This window comes from Rasamsonia byssochlamydoides, assembly GCF_041956645.1.
Source record: "Rasamsonia byssochlamydoides strain NRRL 3658 unplaced genomic scaffold VTN77scaffold_28, whole genome shotgun sequence".
Classification (NCBI taxonomy): Eukaryota; Fungi; Ascomycota; class Eurotiomycetes; order Eurotiales; family Trichocomaceae; genus Rasamsonia; species Rasamsonia byssochlamydoides.
The window spans coordinates 19,932-38,982 of record NW_027192411.1 but is presented as its reverse complement, the minus strand read 5'-3'; the positions used below and the strand labels follow the sequence as shown (position 1 = coordinate 38,982).

The window sequence follows — 19,051 nt, the reverse complement described above, 5'->3', positions numbered from 1 at the left end:
CGAACAAGACGAACGGGAATTCTTCTTCTATACACCTGTACAGTACAAGTTGCTCTTTCTATTATAACGACTACATCTACGGCAAGACAATGTACTTCTCCAGATGCTTGGGGATGGCATCCCGCAGATTCTTGCTCCGCAGCCACTTGTCAGAGAAGAGCCGGTCCGCATACCGATAGGCGCCATCACACAAGATGGTCACCACGGTGTGTCCCTTGCCCAACTTCTCGGCCACCTCCTTGGCAGCCACCACGTTGAGCGCAGAGCTGGCCCCCAAGTACAGCCCCTCCTCGTCCAGGCAGCGGTACACCATCTCGATACTCTTCTCGTCGCTGATGTGCAGCGACCCGTCGAGGAGATCGACGTCCGGCTTGAGGTTCTCCGTGACGCGCCCCTGCCCGATTCCCTCGGTGATACTGCTTCCAGTTCGCTCGATGAGCTTGCCTCCGCTTTGGATGTAGCTGTGGAGCACGCTGCCCGGCGGATCGGCCAGGAAGCTCTTCACTCGTCCGTTACTGACCGTCTTGAGGTACCGGGTGATGCCGGCCAGAGTGCCACCGGTCCCCGTCGCGCAGGTAAAAGCGTCGATCTTGCCCTCTGTCTGCGCCCAGATCTCGGGCCCCGTCGTCTCGATGTGCGCCTGCCGGTTGGCCGTGTTGTCGAACTGGTTGGTCCAGACGGCGTTGTCGAGAGACTCGGCATGTCGTCGCGCCTGATGGTTGTAGTTCTGCGGATCGTCAAACGGGACCGCGGGCACCGGGTAGACCTCCGCACCCAGCAGCCGCAGAAGATCGATCTTGCCCTGCGATTGCGTGTTGGGCATGTAGATGACCAGCTTGTAGCCCTTGGACCGGCACACATGCGCCAGGCCAATGCCCGTATTTCCGGCCGTGCCTTCGACGACCGTGCCGCCTGGTCGCAGCAGTCCTTTCTCCTCCGCATCCTTGACGATGTACAGCGCAGCTCGGTCTTTCACGCTGCCGCCGGGGTTCTGGAACTCGGCTTTGCCCAGGATATTGCACCCGGTTTCTTCGGAGAGGCGCTTGAGCCGGATCAATGGCGTGTTGCCAATTGCTACAATGACGAAAACACGTCAGTGCTGTTGATTGATAACTACATGCAAATATCAATTGCGACTGGCCCTTACCTTCAGTGAGGCCGTTGACGAACCCCTGCGCCTGGGATACCCGGGTGTGATACGAGGTCGACGCCTCGGCGCTCCGGAGCGCCGTCGTGGCGAATTGGCGGACTCCGCGCCTGAACATCGTGAGCAGTTCTCACCTGCGTGGTTTTATCCCTTCAAAGACCGAATTGTCTTGTAGAAAAAGTGAGGTGGGGAGTCCTGCCACGACGTCTGCCCTCGACATTCTCCGCAGCGATTCCGATTGTCGGCCTTAGTCAGCGCGGAGATCGCAGGCCGCAGGCCGCAGTCCGCGGTCACGTGGTGAGGCATGCTTAAGTGGGTTGATAGCAAATAACCAGAAACATCAAGAAGTATTGGCGAAGAATATACGAAGAATAAATACTCCAGTGAATAACTCAAGTACAATATTCTATTAGATTGATATGATATATTTTCCTGACTGCTCGAACAGTACAGGTATACCATAGGTATCTACCTACCTAGGTAGGTAGATGCCAGCCCTAGCCCTTATCTTAGCGCAGTATCATCCGCATCCGGTTAGCTTTGTTTACATTGGCAGTCTTTTTTACCCGCGCTGTCAACAACTGCTCTCCGCAGTCACCAACAATTACGACAGAACAGCGACTGAGATTTTGACGACACTGGATCTTGTTTTGGATTTTGCTTTAGAAGGAGTCTTCCCACGAGATTCCTTTCAACCGCTCTCTGAACCGTCTCCGTGATACCAGATTAGCGACACCTATGATCGGCGCAGTACTTGGCTGAGTCAAGCAAACACTACAATCACCATGCCTGCTCGAACGGCGCCTTCGACCTCTTCAGCAACGCGCAAAACCTCTGGACAGACTGCCGCAGCTGGAAAACGGGCACCTTCAGCCACGCCGTCTGTCGCAATACCGGAAGAACCAGCCGCCCCAACCACCTCCCCGCACCTGCGCGCAGATGTCTGCGCCATCTTCGCGGATGCCCAGCGCTCGACAACCGGCCATCGAAAGCTCGTGGTGCGATTGCGCAAGATTCAGGAACACTGCTGTGGCATCGTTCCGAAGAAGGCGAAAAAGGATGATAAGGATGCTGGCCAACAAGATGAGCAGGGTGGAGAGATCCCAGGAAGCGAGGAGACCCTGGCGGAAAAGGAGTTTAATATCGAAATCAGCCGGTGTATGCTTCGAGTGCTTCCTGTCAAGAAAACCGAGCCTGTCGGCGACCGCATCATTCGGTTTCTGGGACTGTTTCTGAGCCACGCCTCTGAGAAAGGTGGGTACACTGGCATGCTGACAACGCGTGTAGACTAATCTTTTGATAGATGCGGAAATCTTTACTCCCTCAGATGACGATGAGACGTTTTCAGAAACGCCCACAGCCCGCCTCACCTTTAACCTTGCCTCCACAATGGTCCCGCTGCTGGCAGCGAAGGACAAGGTCGTGAGATATCGCGCGACTCAGATCGTATCCCATATCGTGAATTCACTCGATTCCATTGACGATGAAACATACCGTATGATTAGACACGGCCTTCTCAAGCGAATCCGGGACAAGGAGGCAGCTGTCCGAGTGCAGGCAGTGCTGGGTCTGTCTCGACTAGTCGGCAACGATGGCGATGACGAGGAAGACGATGACGGATCTACAGCACTGCTTGAAAAATTGATCGATATCCTCCAGAATGACGCCGCTGCTGATGTTCGCAAGACCTTGCTGCTGAATCTGCCACTGACTCCCGCTACTCTTCCCTATCTCCTGGAACGAGCTCGCGATCTGGACGCTGCGACGCGGCGTGCTCTTTACTCTCGCTTGCTACCTACCCTTGGAGACTTCCGACATCTGTCCCTGTCTATGCGTGAGAAACTCCTACGATGGGGTCTGCGCGATCGAGATGAAAATGTGCGCAAAGCGACCGGCAAGCTATTCTACGAACGATGGATCGAAGATTGTGCCGGGAATCACCCGGAGGAAGGAGGACCAGTGGGCCAAGTCTCACCACCGAATATGCCGGCGCTTTTGGAACTGCTGGAGAGAATTGACGTTGTCAACTCCGGCATGGAGGGTGGCGTTGCGCACGAAGCAATGCGAAGCTTCTGGGAGGGCCGTCCCGACTACCGAGAGGCAGTCGTGTTTGATGAAAAGTTCTGGGATAAGCTCACCGCAGAATCTGCTTTCCTGGCGCGCAGCTTCAACGATTTCTGTCGAGTGGAGAACGATGGCAAGTTTGAGAGCCTCGCGGACGAAAAGATGCCCGAAGTCACGGCTCTTGCTTATTTCTTGCAAAAATACTCCTCGGCTCTTCTCGAGAAGTTGAAGCGGGCTAACCTGACGGGTGAAGCCAATGAAGAAGAGACGATGGAAATCGAATTCGTGGTCGAGCAACTTCTTCATATCGCCCTCACTCTGGACTACAGCGATGAAGTCGGCCGACGGAAGATGTTCTCCTTGTTGCGGGAAAACCTGGCCGTGCCAGAGCTGCCGGAAGAGTGTACCAAGTTGACGGTTGAGGTGCTGCGGTGTGTTTGCGGGCCAGATGCCGCGGGTGAGAACGAATTCTGCAGCGTCGTTCTTGAAGCTGTTGCTGAAGTCCACGATGCCATTGCTACTGAGGACAGCTTTGTGTCGGCAAGGTCTGAACTCAGCGATGAAAGCAGCTCCCGTAGAAGTCGCGACCGATCAGAGACTCCAGGTGACGACGAGGAGGTTCCCTTTGATAAGGAGAAAGCCAAAGCAAAGGTCCTCCGAGAGATCATGATCAACATGAAGTGTCTGCACATTGCGCAGTGCATGCTTCAAAATGTCGAGGGCAACTTGCAGCAGAATATGCACCTGGTGACCATGTTGAATAACCTCGTCGTGCCCGCAGTCAGGAGCCACGAAGCGCCGATCCGGGAGAGGGGGTTGGAGTGTTTGGGTTTGTGTTGCTTGCTTGATAAGGTAAATTTTTATCCATTGGCTTCGTTTGACAATGCTGACTCGGTGGTCCAGACTCTGGCGGAGGAGAACATGACTCTGTTCATCCACTGCTTCAACAAAGGACACGAGGCACTGCAGGTGACGGCATTGCAGATTCTCTCAGACATGCTGACCACTCACCCCTCCCTGCTCCTGCCTGTCACGCAACAAGACAGCGATACCGTGTCGCCTCCTGCGTTCCAGAAGCCGCTCTTGAAGGCTTTCGCGAAGGCCCTCAAAGCGAATTCTCCTGCTAGCGTGCAGTCAGCAGCGGCAACGGCTCTCTCGAAGCTCCTGCTTACGAACGTCTTTTCACCTTCGGGACCCAACGTTCCCCCGGCCATCAAGGAACTGAACGAGTCTTCTATCGAAACTCTTCTGCAGTCTCTCATTATGTCTTACTTCCACCCCCGTACCCGCGAGAACCCCGTCTTGAGGCAGGCTCTCACGTATTTCTTCCCGGTGTATTGCCATTCGCGTCTCGCTAACACGCAGCGGATGCGTAAAGTGGCAGTACCGGTGGTCCGGGCCGTCCTGAACGCGGCAGAGGAGTTCTTCTCTCTGGAGGCCGAGGAAGACAGCGATGGCGACATTGACGAGACTGCGAGCGAGCGAGAAGTGAAGGCTCTCATGGCCGGCGTTATCGGAATGCTCGTGGAATGGACTGACGAGCGACGAGTGGTGGGACTGGGTGGTGAGAATGTCCTCTCGGGTGGAGCTGCCAGTTCCAGTGCCCACGGCTACGTGCATTTGGCCCTGGTCAAGGATATCCTGGAGCGCGTCCTCGGGATCAGCACGGGCCCGACGAAATGCTCCAAGGAAGAGAAGAAGCTGCTCATTTCGATGCTGGGCAAGGTCTATATCTCCCCGCCCGGCACCGCCCCTTCCAGAGCAGGATCTCGTGTCCCTGAAGGCGAAGATGCATTCCGATCGAGTGCACGCAGCACGCGCGAGGAGATCGATCCCGCCAACGTGGCTCTGGCAGAGTCCGTCAAGGCCCTCCTCGACCAAGCCATCGAGGACGGAGTCGCCCCCGACGCGACGGGTCGCAACGCCCTCGTCAAAGTCAAGAACACGATCCTCAAGATCCTCGCCGCAGCCTCTTCGTCTCAAGCGTCCACCAACAAAGACGCCGGAGCACGCAGCGGCAGAGAACGCGCCGGTACGGAAGACACCGAGTACACATCAGCTGTCGACTCTCGACGACAATCTAGGGAACCGTCTGTGGTCAGCAACCACTATCCAGCGGTGGAAGTGGTGGTTGACCCGACCATCGCCGAAGAGGACGAGGAGGAGGACGAGGATGACAACACAGTCATCAAGGTTGAGCGGAATAGTCAGGAGCCGGAGTAAATAGACAGCGACCTGGCTGTCTGATGCCGCAGTTCCTTCTCTCTCAATTGTCTTGGCTTGGCTTCTGTTTGTTCTTCAACTTACTTTAATGCGTTACCGTTACGATTATTGATTTCCTTCTGGATGATTGGACGGGTTGATGTTCTACGTGGGTGTGGGTACGTACTTTGGGAAAGAGAGCTACTGTAGCCAGGTTCTGCTTGCTTTTTTTTTCTTTGTTTCTTTTGTAAATTTTTTCCCCTCTTCGTTTGTTTGTTTGTTTTATAGGACAGGACAATTAATTACGTCGTTCATGTCCTCTATGATAACTGACTACCCTTTTCTTCCATACCACTAACTACCTAGAATTTATCCCTATCAAAGTCTTCATTCATGTAGAGGCTCATATTTGCAGCCTAACCAACCCACCTAAACTACTAAGAAGAATAAGAAAGGTGGAAGAAGACCAGAAAGCAGAAAGATAGACAGACTTCTTACAACTATATAAATTAATAAGCGAAGACCTTCCCATATTTAAAATACAGTAGACTCTTTTTTTTTCCCCATCACCCTCCAGTCCAGTCAGTTCGTCTGTCTCAGCCCGGTCAGTAGGTTAGGTAGGTAGGTAGGTAGTTGCAGGCTTTACAACAGAGATAAATAAGATGATAGACAGGGAACGAGCGGACGAACGAACGAACGAACGACAAACTGCAAGATCGATGGTATATATTTATTATTATGATTATTATATCTGTTCTGTTCTTTGCTTCTCACTAACTGCCTTACCCGGCAGGATATGAAGAATGAAAGAGGGGGAAGATGAATGAAACAACGAAATGATAGTGGATGAAACGAAGGAACGGACGAAAAGTCGAAAAGCAATAATCTAGGTCGGTGTCTCTCAGTAGACAAAAACCTGTACCATATATGTATGATATGTTGCTATGCGTTGCTCGTCCACCGACCAACTACTCGCTAACCAGGCCAAAATTCACCAGATGAGAACAAGAGGGGAAAAAAGAAAAAGAAAAATGCAATAAATAACTACCTAAGTAAATAAATGGATGATGACAGAAATGGTCGAGCTCGGCAGGCCAAAGAAAGAAAGAAAAATAATGAGAAAATAAAGAAAAAGCACGGGAGAAAAGCCGTCAGAAAAGCCGTCGTCAGTCGATTCCTCCAGCCTGTCTTTGTCCCTCCCAAATGTAAACAAAAACCAGTAGTAATTTTCTTTCCAACGAAGAAAACCAACCTTTTTCCCTCCCCGATGTAATACAATTTATCACTCACATCCTTTTGTATATCCATCCCACAACAATGACGACTTTTTCCCAAATACAAAAGAAGCCGTTATGGACCAACAAGAACTCTTTTATACTGTGTGCCTTACCATGCCGCCTTTCTGCCAGTGCTTGTGCCATGAAAATCTGCCAGCTTGAAAGGAATGCCCCAACACCCCCAACGCAGTCCGTTCCATGGTATCCTTTTCCGTGACCATACCAGCATTCCCACTTCGTAATAGCCATGAAATGGGCGTGGAATCATCCCAATGCCAATGTCATGCCATGTTGATACTTATGTTGCATGTCCCATGTTTCGTTTCAAGAAAAACGAAGGTATCTCGCCATCTGAGGACGTGTCAGGCAAGAAGTCACTGGGAGCGCTAGCATCCAGCAAGGGACGAAGCATCGAGCCCAATCGAAGCTCACAGCCCGTCCCTCAGACTGTGTCTGGAGCTAGCCGTACAACTGAAGAAAACAGAACGCAGAGAAAAGCCGAACATGGCTCATGGGAAAAGAAAAAAAAATTAGGGAGAGAAAGAGGAAATGCGAAAACCCGTGAGAATCAGCGACAAGCTCCCAGCCAGCCAGCTCCTTCCTGCCAAATGCACCAAACCAAATTCCCGTATACATGTACGCGTCAAACAACACAACACACGATCCACACCTATGCCAACGGTAAAGCATACACACAGATTTACTACTGAACTTTGGGGGGAAATGCGAAAAAGAAGATATGCGTTTATGCTGGGGACTTGTTGGCAGCGGCACCGTTTCTGCGACCATGAGAATCGTCACTCACGGTGAGGCCACCAAGTCCCGAGGACAGGAATGCAAAAGGATCGTTGGAGCCGTCATTGCCGTATAGATTGCCGTTAGACACGTTGGACTGGGGTCCGTGATCCGCTCCGGTAAACGCAGCCTGGGTCGCCGGGTTGCCAAACGAGGCCGCAGAGTGGGACGCGTTAGCGGAGCCATATCCGGCGTTCATCTGGCCCATGGGAGGATAGGGCCCAGGAGCGTTTCCAAGCCCAGCAGACGGCAAGGCGTAGTTGTTTGGCGGAGCCCCAAATTGCTGACCGAAACCACCGAAGCCTCCTGCAGTCGAGGCAAAAGGACCAGGAGCAGGAGTACTGGCCATGGAGCCTGGGCCCATGCCAAAGCCCGACGGAGGGTCCATAGGAGAGGGAAATGCAGAGTCGGCAACAACAGCAGCCCCGGAGCGCGGAGCACCACAGCGCAGACAGTTGATGTTCTTGGCGAAGTTGTGATAGCCGCAACCCTCCGAGCCACACTTCCAGTCACCAGCCCGGAATGGGACCACACCTCCGTTGCCTCCCATACCACGAGTATGGCCCATGGCATGAGCTGCGTGGTGTCCCATAGGAGGCATCATGGAAGGGGGACCATAACCGTAAGCTCCATATCCCATGGGGTCGGGCGCAGCACCGACCGCGGGGAAGGAGCAGCGGAAACAGGCCGTACGGCGCTGGAAGTTGGAGAACCCACAAGAGGGGCAAGTCCAGTCACCGGGTCTGGGGCGATTCTTGGATGGCGGGAACGGTGTGAGGATTTCGGCCGCACGGTCGAGGACCCGGCTGGACGAGGGAGAGACCTCAATGGCCTTCTCGTTCAATGCACGGCCATTCATGCAGAGACTCTCAGCAGCCTGTACAAGAAGACATAATTAGCATCGGAAATAGATACCAAACAGACATTCAGAGCGACTGTACCTCTTCATGGGATGAGAACACCGCGAACCCTGTACCAGTGGGCTTGTGCTGGTCCGGCGTGCGAAGCGTCCAAAAGGCAATCGGGCGACCTCCATACTGAGTGAACCAGCTCTCCAGCTCGGATTGAGTAGTGTCATGGGGCAAGCCGCTCAAGTGGAGGACCTTGCTGCGCTCCGCCAGGAATGCACGAACATCCGCTCTTGCGTCCATGGGACGGGTCAAAATTTCGGGATGTTCATGAGGCGGCTGGGACTTGCGGATTAAACCTCGTAGGACTCGGGCCAGCGTGATGGCTTCTTCCATGGCCCGTCGCGGAGACGCCGGCGCCAACGCCTGCAGATGGAAAGGAAGATTGTGCTTGATTGGCGCGGAGGACTGTACAGGCTCGACTTCGAGGGCGGCGCAAATATTGGCCAGAGAGCTGGGCCCAAACGGCAATGACTCCGGATGGTGGGTTTGCCATCTCTGGTATTCGGTGCGCAAGTCGAAACAGCGAGAGTGCTGCAGGTACGGGGGTAAAACGACGGCCTTGTCTCGAGCCTCACGGGGCAGCTGTACACGCAGATCCCAGGAATCCAGAGTCACAAACGAGAACTCGAGATTCTTGGAAATGAGATGTTCCTGGGCGAAGGCATCAAACCGGTTGATGGCATCCCGGAAAGTCCCTGCATTGCGAACATGCTCCCACGTGAGGGTGGTCAAGCTCGCTTTTTCCATCCGTCAGCCATTGACCGTAAATCGACGACGCGGATGGCATTGGTGCGATTGGACTTACTGCAGAGGGGAGTGATGGGGGTGTTGACCGGCTTGACAAGGACGCTCTCCCGATGCAGCTGTTCACAAAGGAAAAAAGAGGCCTCGGTCAGCGGGACGAACAGGCGGCAGCAAAGCAGACAAGACAGCAGCGTCGCCTACCTCCTCACACGTCTTGGTATCCAGCAAGATCCATCCCAGCTCGATCACTTCGGCAGAGTCCTTGGTGACGTAAACGCCATGCTCGTCACAAGTGGTTGCGACGTGGATGACGATATAGCGGTCCAGCTTCGGCGTGGTGGCCGGGGCGGATGCCATCTCTCGCTGCGTGGGAGAAGCCGGAACGGGCAGGGCAAGGTGGGCAAACGGAGGTCCCTGCGGCAGGAGCAGATCGATCACGACGGGAGGCAGTCGTGACCGTGGTTAGAGGGAGAAGGAAGGGAAAGGGGGAGGAGGTTTGGAGGGCGAGTGGAAGGGAAAGAGGAGAGAAAAAGATGTGCTCGCAGCTGGTGGACCGTGGATCAGAAAAGTTTCGGGCTTGGGGGAAAGGGAAAGCCTGTGCTGTCAAGTCTGAGACGACACGGAGATAGCGACAAGCCGCGACCTAACCGCTGCTTGGCCGCCCGACCAGCCTGGGCCGCCCACGCATTGCACTGACCTAGTGCGTACATTATATGGATCATGGTAGTCGACTATTATTTTGTTTCTAGATGGGATGGAAGCCTGATCAGTGAGGATGACCACTGACCACATTGAATCTGCCGACGGATTACTACCAGTCTGAATAATCCCATTGAAATATCAAAATATTCCAGACTAGTCTAGGAATAACACTCGCATGCAGCGAAAGAGACAAAGAAAAAAGAAAACGAAAAAGGAAAAAAGTATGCAAGTAAGATGATAAAGTTCAAGGTTTCTCATGCAATTATCAATTCTATTATTACTACCTAACAAATGAACTCGAACAAATAAGGCTGATTTCTCAGTCTGTTGCGGTTTTGCTGTTCTGTTCTGTTCCAACTGAATCGATTCCTATGCACATGCGCATGCGCGATTATTGATTATTTGTTTCTTCCTAATAAACTCACAGGAGGGGTAAACACTGGAAAGATACTCCGGATAGAACACAGAAAACGAGAAAACGAGAAAATCACTGCTGGACGGCCCGTGGATGGCTCCAGGCGGCATCCAAAGAAAGCGTCCCATTTGGAGCATGGTGATTCGTCCACTCGATCGGGAGGATGGGCGACTGCAAGCGCTTCCTTCCACGGCTGTCATCTAATACTCCGTGTACTCCGTGCTGGACAGGTTTCCAGGGTCCTGGTGACTGGTGCCTATCTCTGTGTGACCTGCATGATTCCGTTGTACACCTTTGATGAAGCAAACGAGGATGCGAGTGTGGTGGGATTAAAAGGATGCGGTCGAGGCAGTATCCCCTGACAGCTGGGCAGCCGACGGCACACCATGCTCCGGAGTACCGCCTGGAAGCTCGGACAGCACGAGTACAGCTTCGACGGAGCACCCCTTGCCTTGGCTTCCCCACCACGCGTCGTGCACATGCTAAGGAAACGTTTTGTCAATTTGGGACAACTCAGCCGTTGTGACTTTGACTGGGAGTTCATTCTGTACTCCGTATCACCTGCTACAAGCCTACGCGAACGTGGTGGAGCCAAAGGATATGACGAGGAACACGTGAAAAACGGCGCCATCACTGGCCGGGGAGAGCTGCGAACATTACTCGTACGCAGGGTGCCAAGGCCCGCAACCTGTGATCCAAGCTGGAGCCTGGACGGAAAGTGGATGGAAATTGGATTTCATCGACTGCGTCAAGAGTCAAGACACGTAATTATTATTATTCTATCCATGAGGATATTCAAGGGTCCTCCAAGACTTCGATGCTACACCAGAATGTCCTATACTCATCGACAATTTCAATCTAGTCAATCATCATTGACTACGCTTTGAAACCTGTGATTAACACGCCTGCAGTGAATTTGGCCATCTTTATTCGATTCTGGCTAAACCCATGAAACAAATATTTAGCCGCGCTTAATGGATGACGCGGCGCGAGCCCTCCATGGCGTGGCAGGCGTGTCTGATCGCGATCAATATGTACTCTGAAACACCCGGATTTCTTATCCTTGCTCTCTCGATGGACATATCACAGATCACTTGTCAGTGCCAGCTTTTCTCTTTAGCCTGATGGCCCAAGCTCCTTGAAACTACTCCTTGGTACGTGTTCCTGTTGGAGTCTCCACGTGGCTCTGACCGGAGATTGTATGACTTTCGTCTCGGCACATGGCAGCCTTCTTTTTATGGATATAGACTCGTCTAGATCAGACGAGAGTCATGCGTCCTCTCACAAGTCCTACTATCGATTCATAAACTGAGCTAGTCTCAGGTACTTCACAACCGGCTCGGAGGAGAGCAAGAGGCGATCCAGCGCTCCTAGTGACCTCAAGAAGGGTGATTGGCGAAAGTATGCAAAAGTCATGCCCAGCAAAAGCTCAGTGACTCACTAACCGTCGCAAATCAGGGTGCTCTTGAATGTGCATTGCAATTCAAAGATTCGACTTGCTGTTGCCTGCGTCCCTTTTCGGCTTCGCTTGCCTCCAGTAAGAGTCATCTTCGAGATCTCATGTACTCCGCACATCGATAGAGTATTATGAGCTTCTTCAGAATTTTTAATCACATCAGATTCTTCAGTCAGAACCCTGCTCTCCATCTATCAAGATATCTTTGCAGACAATGTCGGTTCGTCTCGGATTCCTTGACCTTCCAGTCGAAATACAATGCAACAATCATGGTCAGTCTTGAGGACCTGTCAACTTTACAAAGGCTTCTACAAGCCTTCCCCTCAGTGGCAATAGCATTCGCAGTTAACTTCCGTGCTATATATAATAAGGGCAATTTTAAAGCGGTCCCTGGACGGGGCCCTTCATCAATACCTATACGCTATTATTGCTGCTCGTTCCACCGGCCCTTTGGATAAGAAACAGCTGGTATCGTTCCTAGATCGTCACCTGAGAAAAGACGCGGATAACAACCCACCAGCAACTATACCACGCAATCAGCAGTCACTTGAGTACATGGTCAGTGTCCTTGAGGCTGTTGACTTTTTCCTGGAGTACTCTACTTGTGTGGCTGCACGTGCTGGACCCTATTTTCGTATTCATCACCGCACAGTGAACCAAACCGAGTTTCAGATGCGCCATACTCTCTTGCGAATTCAACTCTATGCCTAGCTCTTCCACCAGCCAGGAGATTCTGTTGTGGGCTAAGCCCATATTGCTGACTCAGCTTCGCTCTCGTTTTCTGATTGGTCCATTTGTTGTTCATCACATGACTCCTGTTGATATAACTCGCGTGCCTTTCTCTCTCTTCCTTCCTTTCTTCCTTCCCCAGCGAATCCTTTTTATGAGCTCCTAGTTTCTAGACAGCAAGGCTTTGGCCCCTCACAGATTCATCCGATAGCGTCTCCGATTGGGAAAAGTGACTCCCAGAACTAAAGCTCTTCTGGGCTCGTTTCAAAGAGCGGAAACGAGGGAATGCCACTGCATTTATTACGCACTTATTTTCTGCCTTGACCACAAGATCCGAACCAAAATCATGTAGCCAGGTCAAGACGAAGATACTACCCAGCATCGAGGACTTCCGCAGCTCCGCAAGTTTATGGAAGATTCTCCTTACACGAAATTCGGGTTGAGTTATGTTTGTGACGGTCCGAACTAGGCGGTGCACTAGGCGGTGAGGCATATTGCTGGCAGAATCCGTGAGATATCTCGCTGGACCTCGTAGATAGCTTCTTTCTCCCCCAGCTTAGTCTCTTCGTTCTGAACCGCCTCATAGCTTCTAGATAAACCTACTAGCTAATGGGATTTGGGTTTGTTACAATGTTCGCGGATTTGTCCAAAGAAGAATGTACGGCTTTAGCATTGCGGACCCCGTAGATTATCGTCCTGCGATTGATCGTTTTGAAGGGTTCTTGTTTCCATGGAAAGAAGAACCACAGCGCGTTGGAGATGGATTTCTATGCTGGTCTGAGTGGTATAGGAATAGGAGACGCCAACAAACCGAGTCCGAATCTTAAAGACGCATCGTCCGGTTCTGCCTCCGCAATCACCTCGAATATGAAGGTAATGAGGAACAACGAATCCTTGTGTAGCCTGCAGGCTCTCCGATCATCTGTATGATGTACATAGATAGGTAGGTATCCAGATTGCTTAAGTCCAACCGAGACTGCCATAGACTTTCAGATATTATCGCCAATAATGAGCGACCTTACTACTAATTCGACGTAGTTGTTGCTCAGCAGATAGTTCATCTTGTTAGGCAGTTCGCTCATCATCTACACCGGTTCTTTATACAGACACAGTTAAGAAACTATGTTACAGCAGGTAGGCAAGGTAAGGAGCCCATGTAGTAACGGTAGATGGAGCTAGGGGACAAACGTCCCTGGCATAGGTAAATTTCAGGTGTTTCCCTCGAAGCAGAACATACTCCGGAGTACAAAAAGAAGTGAGATATGCATATGTGAACTTTCAAAAAATCAAAAAGAACACAAAATTCAAGTTGAGTTCAGACCAGTGGTGCAGTGGTTAGCACGTTCCTCTTATATAGATGCTTCACTCTCTTTCAGAGGTGACTCTATATGATTGGCCATGGGAAGGTCGACGGTTCGAACCCGTCCTGGTCTAGATTAAATTTTTCTGTGCGCCACTTTTGACCTTCCCCAAGTTAGAATGCGTCGTGACGACAACCTGGCCCCAGTGCCCCGTCCCCGGGCTCCTGGGCTCTCACCGTACACAGGAAGCTCAGCGCCGCAAGGATGGCTGAGATGTGATAGCTCCTCCTGTGTACGGTGGGAGGCCGGGAACAGGCACCGGGGGCAGTTGTCGACATTCTTTTTTTTCTATATGGCCCACACACCCACCCACTTTTGTTTGACATTTCTTTTATCGAATACGACTTTCGAATGATCTTTTTATTTTTATTTTTTTGTGTCGCCATTATTTAGGGATATATATACGAAGTACCTTCTTACCTTGTTTTGAAATAAAAAAATTGTTTATAAATCTTCATCAAGAAAGTAGCGTTGTCTTGTCTTGCAGCTTTTTGTCCACTGGGATACATATCAATCTATCTATACTTTCTCTAATGAAAAACCAAGCGATCAATTGGATTATTTTGACGCCCAATCCAATATAATATAGATAGGAGGTAGGTAGATTGATTGTCTGAGTCAAAACGTGGTTAGTTACTATCAACCGGCTCTTTTGAAAACACCACATCTAAGAATCTGCCCCGGTACAGTAATAGTTGGTCAATAAACGATCACTCTATGGCTGGTGACTAGCTGACATAGATGATACTTGACTCTCTATTAACAAAACTAAAAAAAAGTATTGGCACAGATGTCGTCGCAGATATTTTCCTCACCGTGTTTGTAGGAAACAGTCAGTATATTATCAAGTACGGCCCTTGCTACTGCAGAAGGAAATATTTGGCAATTACTTGATGTCGAATTGCAAATGAAACCCCGCCTTCAGTCGGGCTCAGCTCCGGCACGCATTTCCCAATTCGGTTAAAAAAGTGGTGAGTAATACCTGGGTCGGGATAGTAGTCGATTCTGAGGTGAGGTGAGCTGCTCCACCTATTGCGATATGCAGTGTAATTAATTAGTAGAAGATTGATTGATTTATTGGTCAATCTAGCTGTTCTGATTCATCTACGTTGTCGTTACGATTTTCTTTCCTTTTTCCTTTTCAACAATTTTAAAGCACAGAACTTATGATAATCGATCGCCTGTCTGGCACTGTACATATATATAGTGCACTCAGTATATAGCGGATTAAACCATGGTGGAAATTGAATATATAGATATCAACGGCGCTCGACTTGCCTACCGGTTGAAAGGACCCCATAACGCCCCTCTGATTATCACTCTGCATGGGGGACGAGGGTTTGGTAAGTATCATTTTTCCGCGACAGCGTCCCTAAAATTTTAAGCTGAGAGCGAGCAGGCGACCATACCTCCGATTTCCAAGCATACTCTCCTCTCTCCGATCAGTATCGCGTCTTGTCTTTTGATTTTCGCGGTCATGGCCGCAGCTCCCGAACCAAACCATATACCTTTGCGCAAATCGTGGAGGACATCGAGGCTATCCGGCAGCATTTTGCAGGCCCGAAAATGCCCTGTATCATCTGCGGTGGCAGTTTCGGAGGGTTTTTGGCGCAGCAGTATGCGATCAAATACCCTTCTCATGTTTCCCATTTGATTCTGCGAGGGACGGCGCCTTCTTATCATCGTGAGTCCGAGTGTACCTAGATATATACCTATACGTATGTGTCTGTGTTGACTATTTTGTTCTGCTTTCAGACGAAGAACAAGCCATCAAAGCCCTCGAACAACGAATTCACAAGGCGCCCGGCTTGTCCATTGAGATGCTGCGGAACAAGATCTTCGGCCGGTTTGACAGCGACCTCGAATTCCGTCTTGTGATGCATGCCGCCGCACCTCTGTACAGCGAGACGTTCGACGCCAACATTGCACTGCAGAAGAACCTGGACACGATCTTCTTTGCCGAGTCTCATAGTCCGTACCCTGAACAGTGCCCTCGACATGCATACTGACTGTTTCTGCCAGACGACCTATATGCCGAGCCGGAAAAATTCTTTGATTATCGCGACAACCTTCACAAAATCACGGCGAAGACACTGGTCGTGGTTGGGGAGAAGGATTGGATCTGTCCGCCGGCACAGTCCGAATTCATTGCCTCTCGGATTCCCCAGGCACGCTTGGAGGTTATCAGCAATGCGAATCATAGTGTCCATTTGGAACAGAATGCATTGGTCATTCAATTGATTCGAGAGCATCTGAAGGATAGCAGGCAAACAATTCAATGGTACAGTACATGATCAGTACATATCAAGACCAGTAATTACAAAGTATTCAACAATAGAAGGTATTGTAACAAATCCAATAATAATTAAGAGAACACTGGTGGGTAAGAGAAGTTGATTCCAATATAAAATTTCACTCTGTATTATATTTGCTGCCGCGCAAGAATTAACCGCGCGGCTGGGCGCTTCCGCAGCTCTGTGAGGCAGCCGCGGGCTTCGCGTCCCCCCAGCATCCGTCATCGCAGCAGCTGGCCGCATCTCCAACCTCTCCATGCTTCACAACTTCCCACTCCAATCTCTGCAATAGCTATTTGATATACGTCTTCCTTTTTACTTCCCTCTTTCTGAATCCGAGCTTTATCGCGGCCCCACCCCCTCTTACAGTCTAAAATGGCGTCGGGATACGACAGAGCTCTTTCAGGTAGGATAGCTCCTTGGCCCCCTCGTTTGGACGTTCCTTCTAACATGAAACAGTCTTCAGGTAAAATGATCTTTTATCAAGCTCCAGGATACAATCTCTAACCTCCACTCAGTCCCGATGGGCACGTCTTCCAAGTCGAATACGCTCTTGAGGCTGTCAAGCGAGGTATGCGCTGGCGCTAGCTGTTAGGCTCAAGTGGGATGCTCATTATATTACCTCCAAACAGGGACCTGCGCGGTGGGTGTGAAGGGCAAGGATATTGTGGTGCTAGGATGTGAGAAGCGATCGGCGATGAAGCTCCAAGATACCCGAATCACGCCCTCGAAAATCGGGTTGATCGACAACCACGTCTGCCTTGCCTTCGCCGGGTTGAATGCCGATGCCAGAATCCTTATCGACAAGGCCAGGGTGGAGGCCCAGTCGCACCGGTTGACAGTTGAGGATCCCGTGTCTATCGAATACATTACCAAATACGTTGCGGGAGTGCAGCAGCGATACACTCAGAGCGGAGGTGTTCGGCCATTCGGAATCAGTACCTTGATTGTTGGGTTTGACAAGGGCGACAATGTTCCCCGGCTATACCAGACGGAACCGTCCGGGATCTATTCTGCATGGTAAGGCTTGATTGCTGTGCGGGAAATTCGCTTCCACAGGTTGACGGTCCCCTAGGAAAGCAAACGCCATTGGCCGGTCGAGCAAGACTGTGCGAGAGTTCCTCGAGAGGAATTACAAGGATGACATGGATCGTGAGACCACCATTCAGTTGACCATTAAGTCGTTGCTGGAGGTGGTGCAGACAGGAGCCAAGAATATCGAGATCGCCATCATGGCCCCTGGAAAGCCTATGGAAATGCTCCCTACGGAGCAGATCGAGTCCTATGTCAAGAATATTGAAGCCGAGAAACAGGAAGAGGCGGCGAAGAAGAAGACTGGACGGACGCCTGGGACGGGCACTGCCGCGATATTAACGCGGGGCGGCGGAGAGAGTTCCGAGAGCTAGATGCGCGTACTGTACGACTTCTGAAGGGGCGTTGTAGAGGCTACAAGGATCTTCTTTCTGGTTTACGAAACTTCGTTTTCTCCCATGCAATGAAAAAAAAAGAAAAGAAAAAACTTTGGATGTACAGCTGCACAGCTGCCTTACGTTGTCATGGGGCTCGACGTATCTATAACTGCTCTTTGATATGTCGCACCCGGGGATATCTCGTAGGAAAAACAATCATCGCAAAGGCCACGGCGGTAGTAAAATCTCAAGAACTCATATCATCATGACCAATTCACGTCGAGGCTAACCCAGCCGATCGGCGGCATCCCTGACGTTGAAGATGGATCGCTCCGCATGTCCACGTATACGGTCGTCCTTGATCATTCTTGTCGGACGTTAGTGATGTCCTGTACAGGATAGATATCTCAGGTTGCAAGAGATGATAACATACCTCGAATCTATACGTGGGTCCTCGCCTTCCACTTGCAGCGCGGGTTGGGGGGTCACGGCCTCGATGACGAAGTGGTTATCGCAATGCGGGCAGTACTCGTCACTGCATTTTCACATGAAACTTAGTATTGATCTTGGGAAGCAGATTGGTGATTGGAAAATGCGCTCCCCCTCTCTCGTGTCCCTTACCTCTCTTCAAACTGCGATGCGTCCTTGCGGAAACATTTCTTGCATTTCTTGCATGCAAACGTCTAGGTACCCGGAGAAGTTCTCGCTCAGCATTTCTCGTCTTCGTATTGCTCCGGGATTACCGGTCCCAACACTTCCGTATCGTCATCTCAGACGTACCATGTCAAAGGACTGCAGCAGAGGGTGATCTTCCTGCTCCCGGTGGCAGTCGGCGCAATCGAACCATTTTCGGCCTGCGGGTTCAGGGCATGATTAATTTGCTATCGACGACGGACGAGACTCGACGGAAGATCTGTCACGTACAGCACGGGGACCGGATGGACACCTGGGCGTTGAGGATGTGCTTGCTGGCGAGAACAGTCAGTCCGCATGTCTTTCGCTGTGGAGAAATTTTGTGGTGGGGAAGGTATGCATGGTTGCAGCAGCGCGGACTCACCACATTGTAATGGATGTATTTATTAGATTAAGAGCAAAATAAAGCTGATCAGGGGTTTATGTCTTCTTCTGTGGTTCTGCAGTACTTATCTAGACTGCTGTTGAAACAATCTCGAAACGGCCGGTGACAAGAGTCTGGGTCGGGAACTAACTTAACTAAGGAGACGGAGAAGGCCAGATCCCGACGCCTGCGTATCCCAGAGCTCTATTCCGCGAAACAATTCACCCTCAAGAGAGGTTCCGCCTCTTCCAGCCCCGGACCTTGTCCAAGCTGTGTCGACCAGATCTTTTGTCTTTCGTTCCTGTTTCTCCCTAACGTGTGCTACAGTTAGCCCTGCCTACGGACCCCGTACTCCTGACTTGTCCCGCGGGCGTGCCGAAAGATTGTCCTCCCCTCCGAGCCACTGACGATTTGGTCGATGTCTTTTGCGCCCAGTGACCAGGGCTGATTTACAGCTTGACCGGTTGTCTCCTGGGGCGACACATTTT

The 19,051-nt window shown here is 51.1% G+C and overlaps 6 protein-coding genes and 1 non-coding gene across 7 annotated transcripts; 4 read left to right on the top strand and 3 right to left on the bottom strand.

The window, feature by feature from the left end:
* Nucleotides 1-76: 76 nt before the first annotated feature.
* VTN77DRAFT_3870 (uncharacterized protein) lies at nucleotides 77-1,265 on the bottom strand (the record flags this gene model as incomplete). The annotated part of the gene is made up of 2 exons (XM_069419866.1): nucleotides 77-1,074; nucleotides 1,148-1,265. The coding sequence occupies 2 exons, from the start codon at nucleotides 1,263-1,265 to the stop codon at nucleotides 77-79; spliced, it is 1,116 nt and encodes a 371-aa protein (XP_069277988.1).
* Nucleotides 1,266-1,932: 667 nt separating this feature from the next.
* On the top strand, nucleotides 1,933-5,434 carry VTN77DRAFT_3869 (uncharacterized protein; the record flags this gene model as incomplete). Its single annotated transcript, XM_069419864.1, has 3 exons — nucleotides 1,933-2,401; nucleotides 2,451-4,063; nucleotides 4,115-5,434. The coding sequence occupies 3 exons, from the start codon at nucleotides 1,933-1,935 to the stop codon at nucleotides 5,432-5,434; spliced, it is 3,402 nt and encodes a 1,133-aa protein (XP_069277987.1).
* A 2,001-nt stretch (nucleotides 5,435-7,435) lies between these two features.
* On the bottom strand, nucleotides 7,436-9,497 carry VTN77DRAFT_3868 (uncharacterized protein; the record flags this gene model as incomplete). The annotated part of the gene is made up of 4 exons (XM_069419863.1): nucleotides 7,436-8,362; nucleotides 8,427-9,133; nucleotides 9,202-9,259; nucleotides 9,342-9,497. The coding sequence occupies 4 exons, from the start codon at nucleotides 9,495-9,497 to the stop codon at nucleotides 7,436-7,438; spliced, it is 1,848 nt and encodes a 615-aa protein (XP_069277986.1).
* Nucleotides 9,498-10,643: 1,146 nt separating this feature from the next.
* On the top strand, nucleotides 10,644-11,144 carry VTN77DRAFT_3867 (uncharacterized protein; the record flags this gene model as incomplete). Its single annotated transcript, XM_069419862.1, has 1 exon — nucleotides 10,644-11,144. The coding sequence occupies one exon, from the start codon at nucleotides 10,644-10,646 to the stop codon at nucleotides 11,142-11,144; it is 501 nt and encodes a 166-aa protein (XP_069277985.1).
* A 2,615-nt stretch (nucleotides 11,145-13,759) lies between these two features.
* VTN77DRAFT_t76 lies at nucleotides 13,760-13,876 on the top strand. Its single transcript has one exon. It is a non-coding gene; the product is annotated as a tRNA-Ile (tRNA).
* A 2,596-nt stretch (nucleotides 13,877-16,472) lies between these two features.
* VTN77DRAFT_3866 (uncharacterized protein) lies at nucleotides 16,473-17,503 on the top strand (the record flags this gene model as incomplete). The annotated part of the gene is made up of 5 exons (XM_069419861.1): nucleotides 16,473-16,503; nucleotides 16,557-16,563; nucleotides 16,616-16,668; nucleotides 16,730-17,117; nucleotides 17,173-17,503. 5 exons carry the CDS (start codon nucleotides 16,473-16,475, stop codon nucleotides 17,501-17,503), a joined length of 810 nt encoding a protein of 269 aa, XP_069277984.1.
* A 288-nt stretch (nucleotides 17,504-17,791) lies between these two features.
* Nucleotides 17,792-18,568, bottom strand: VTN77DRAFT_3865 (uncharacterized protein; the record flags this gene model as incomplete). Its single annotated transcript, XM_069419860.1, has 6 exons — nucleotides 17,792-17,873; nucleotides 17,940-18,041; nucleotides 18,128-18,189; nucleotides 18,287-18,360; nucleotides 18,431-18,474; nucleotides 18,564-18,568. The coding sequence occupies 6 exons, from the start codon at nucleotides 18,566-18,568 to the stop codon at nucleotides 17,792-17,794; spliced, it is 369 nt and encodes a 122-aa protein (XP_069277983.1).
* Nucleotides 18,569-19,051: the final 483 nt, after the last annotated feature.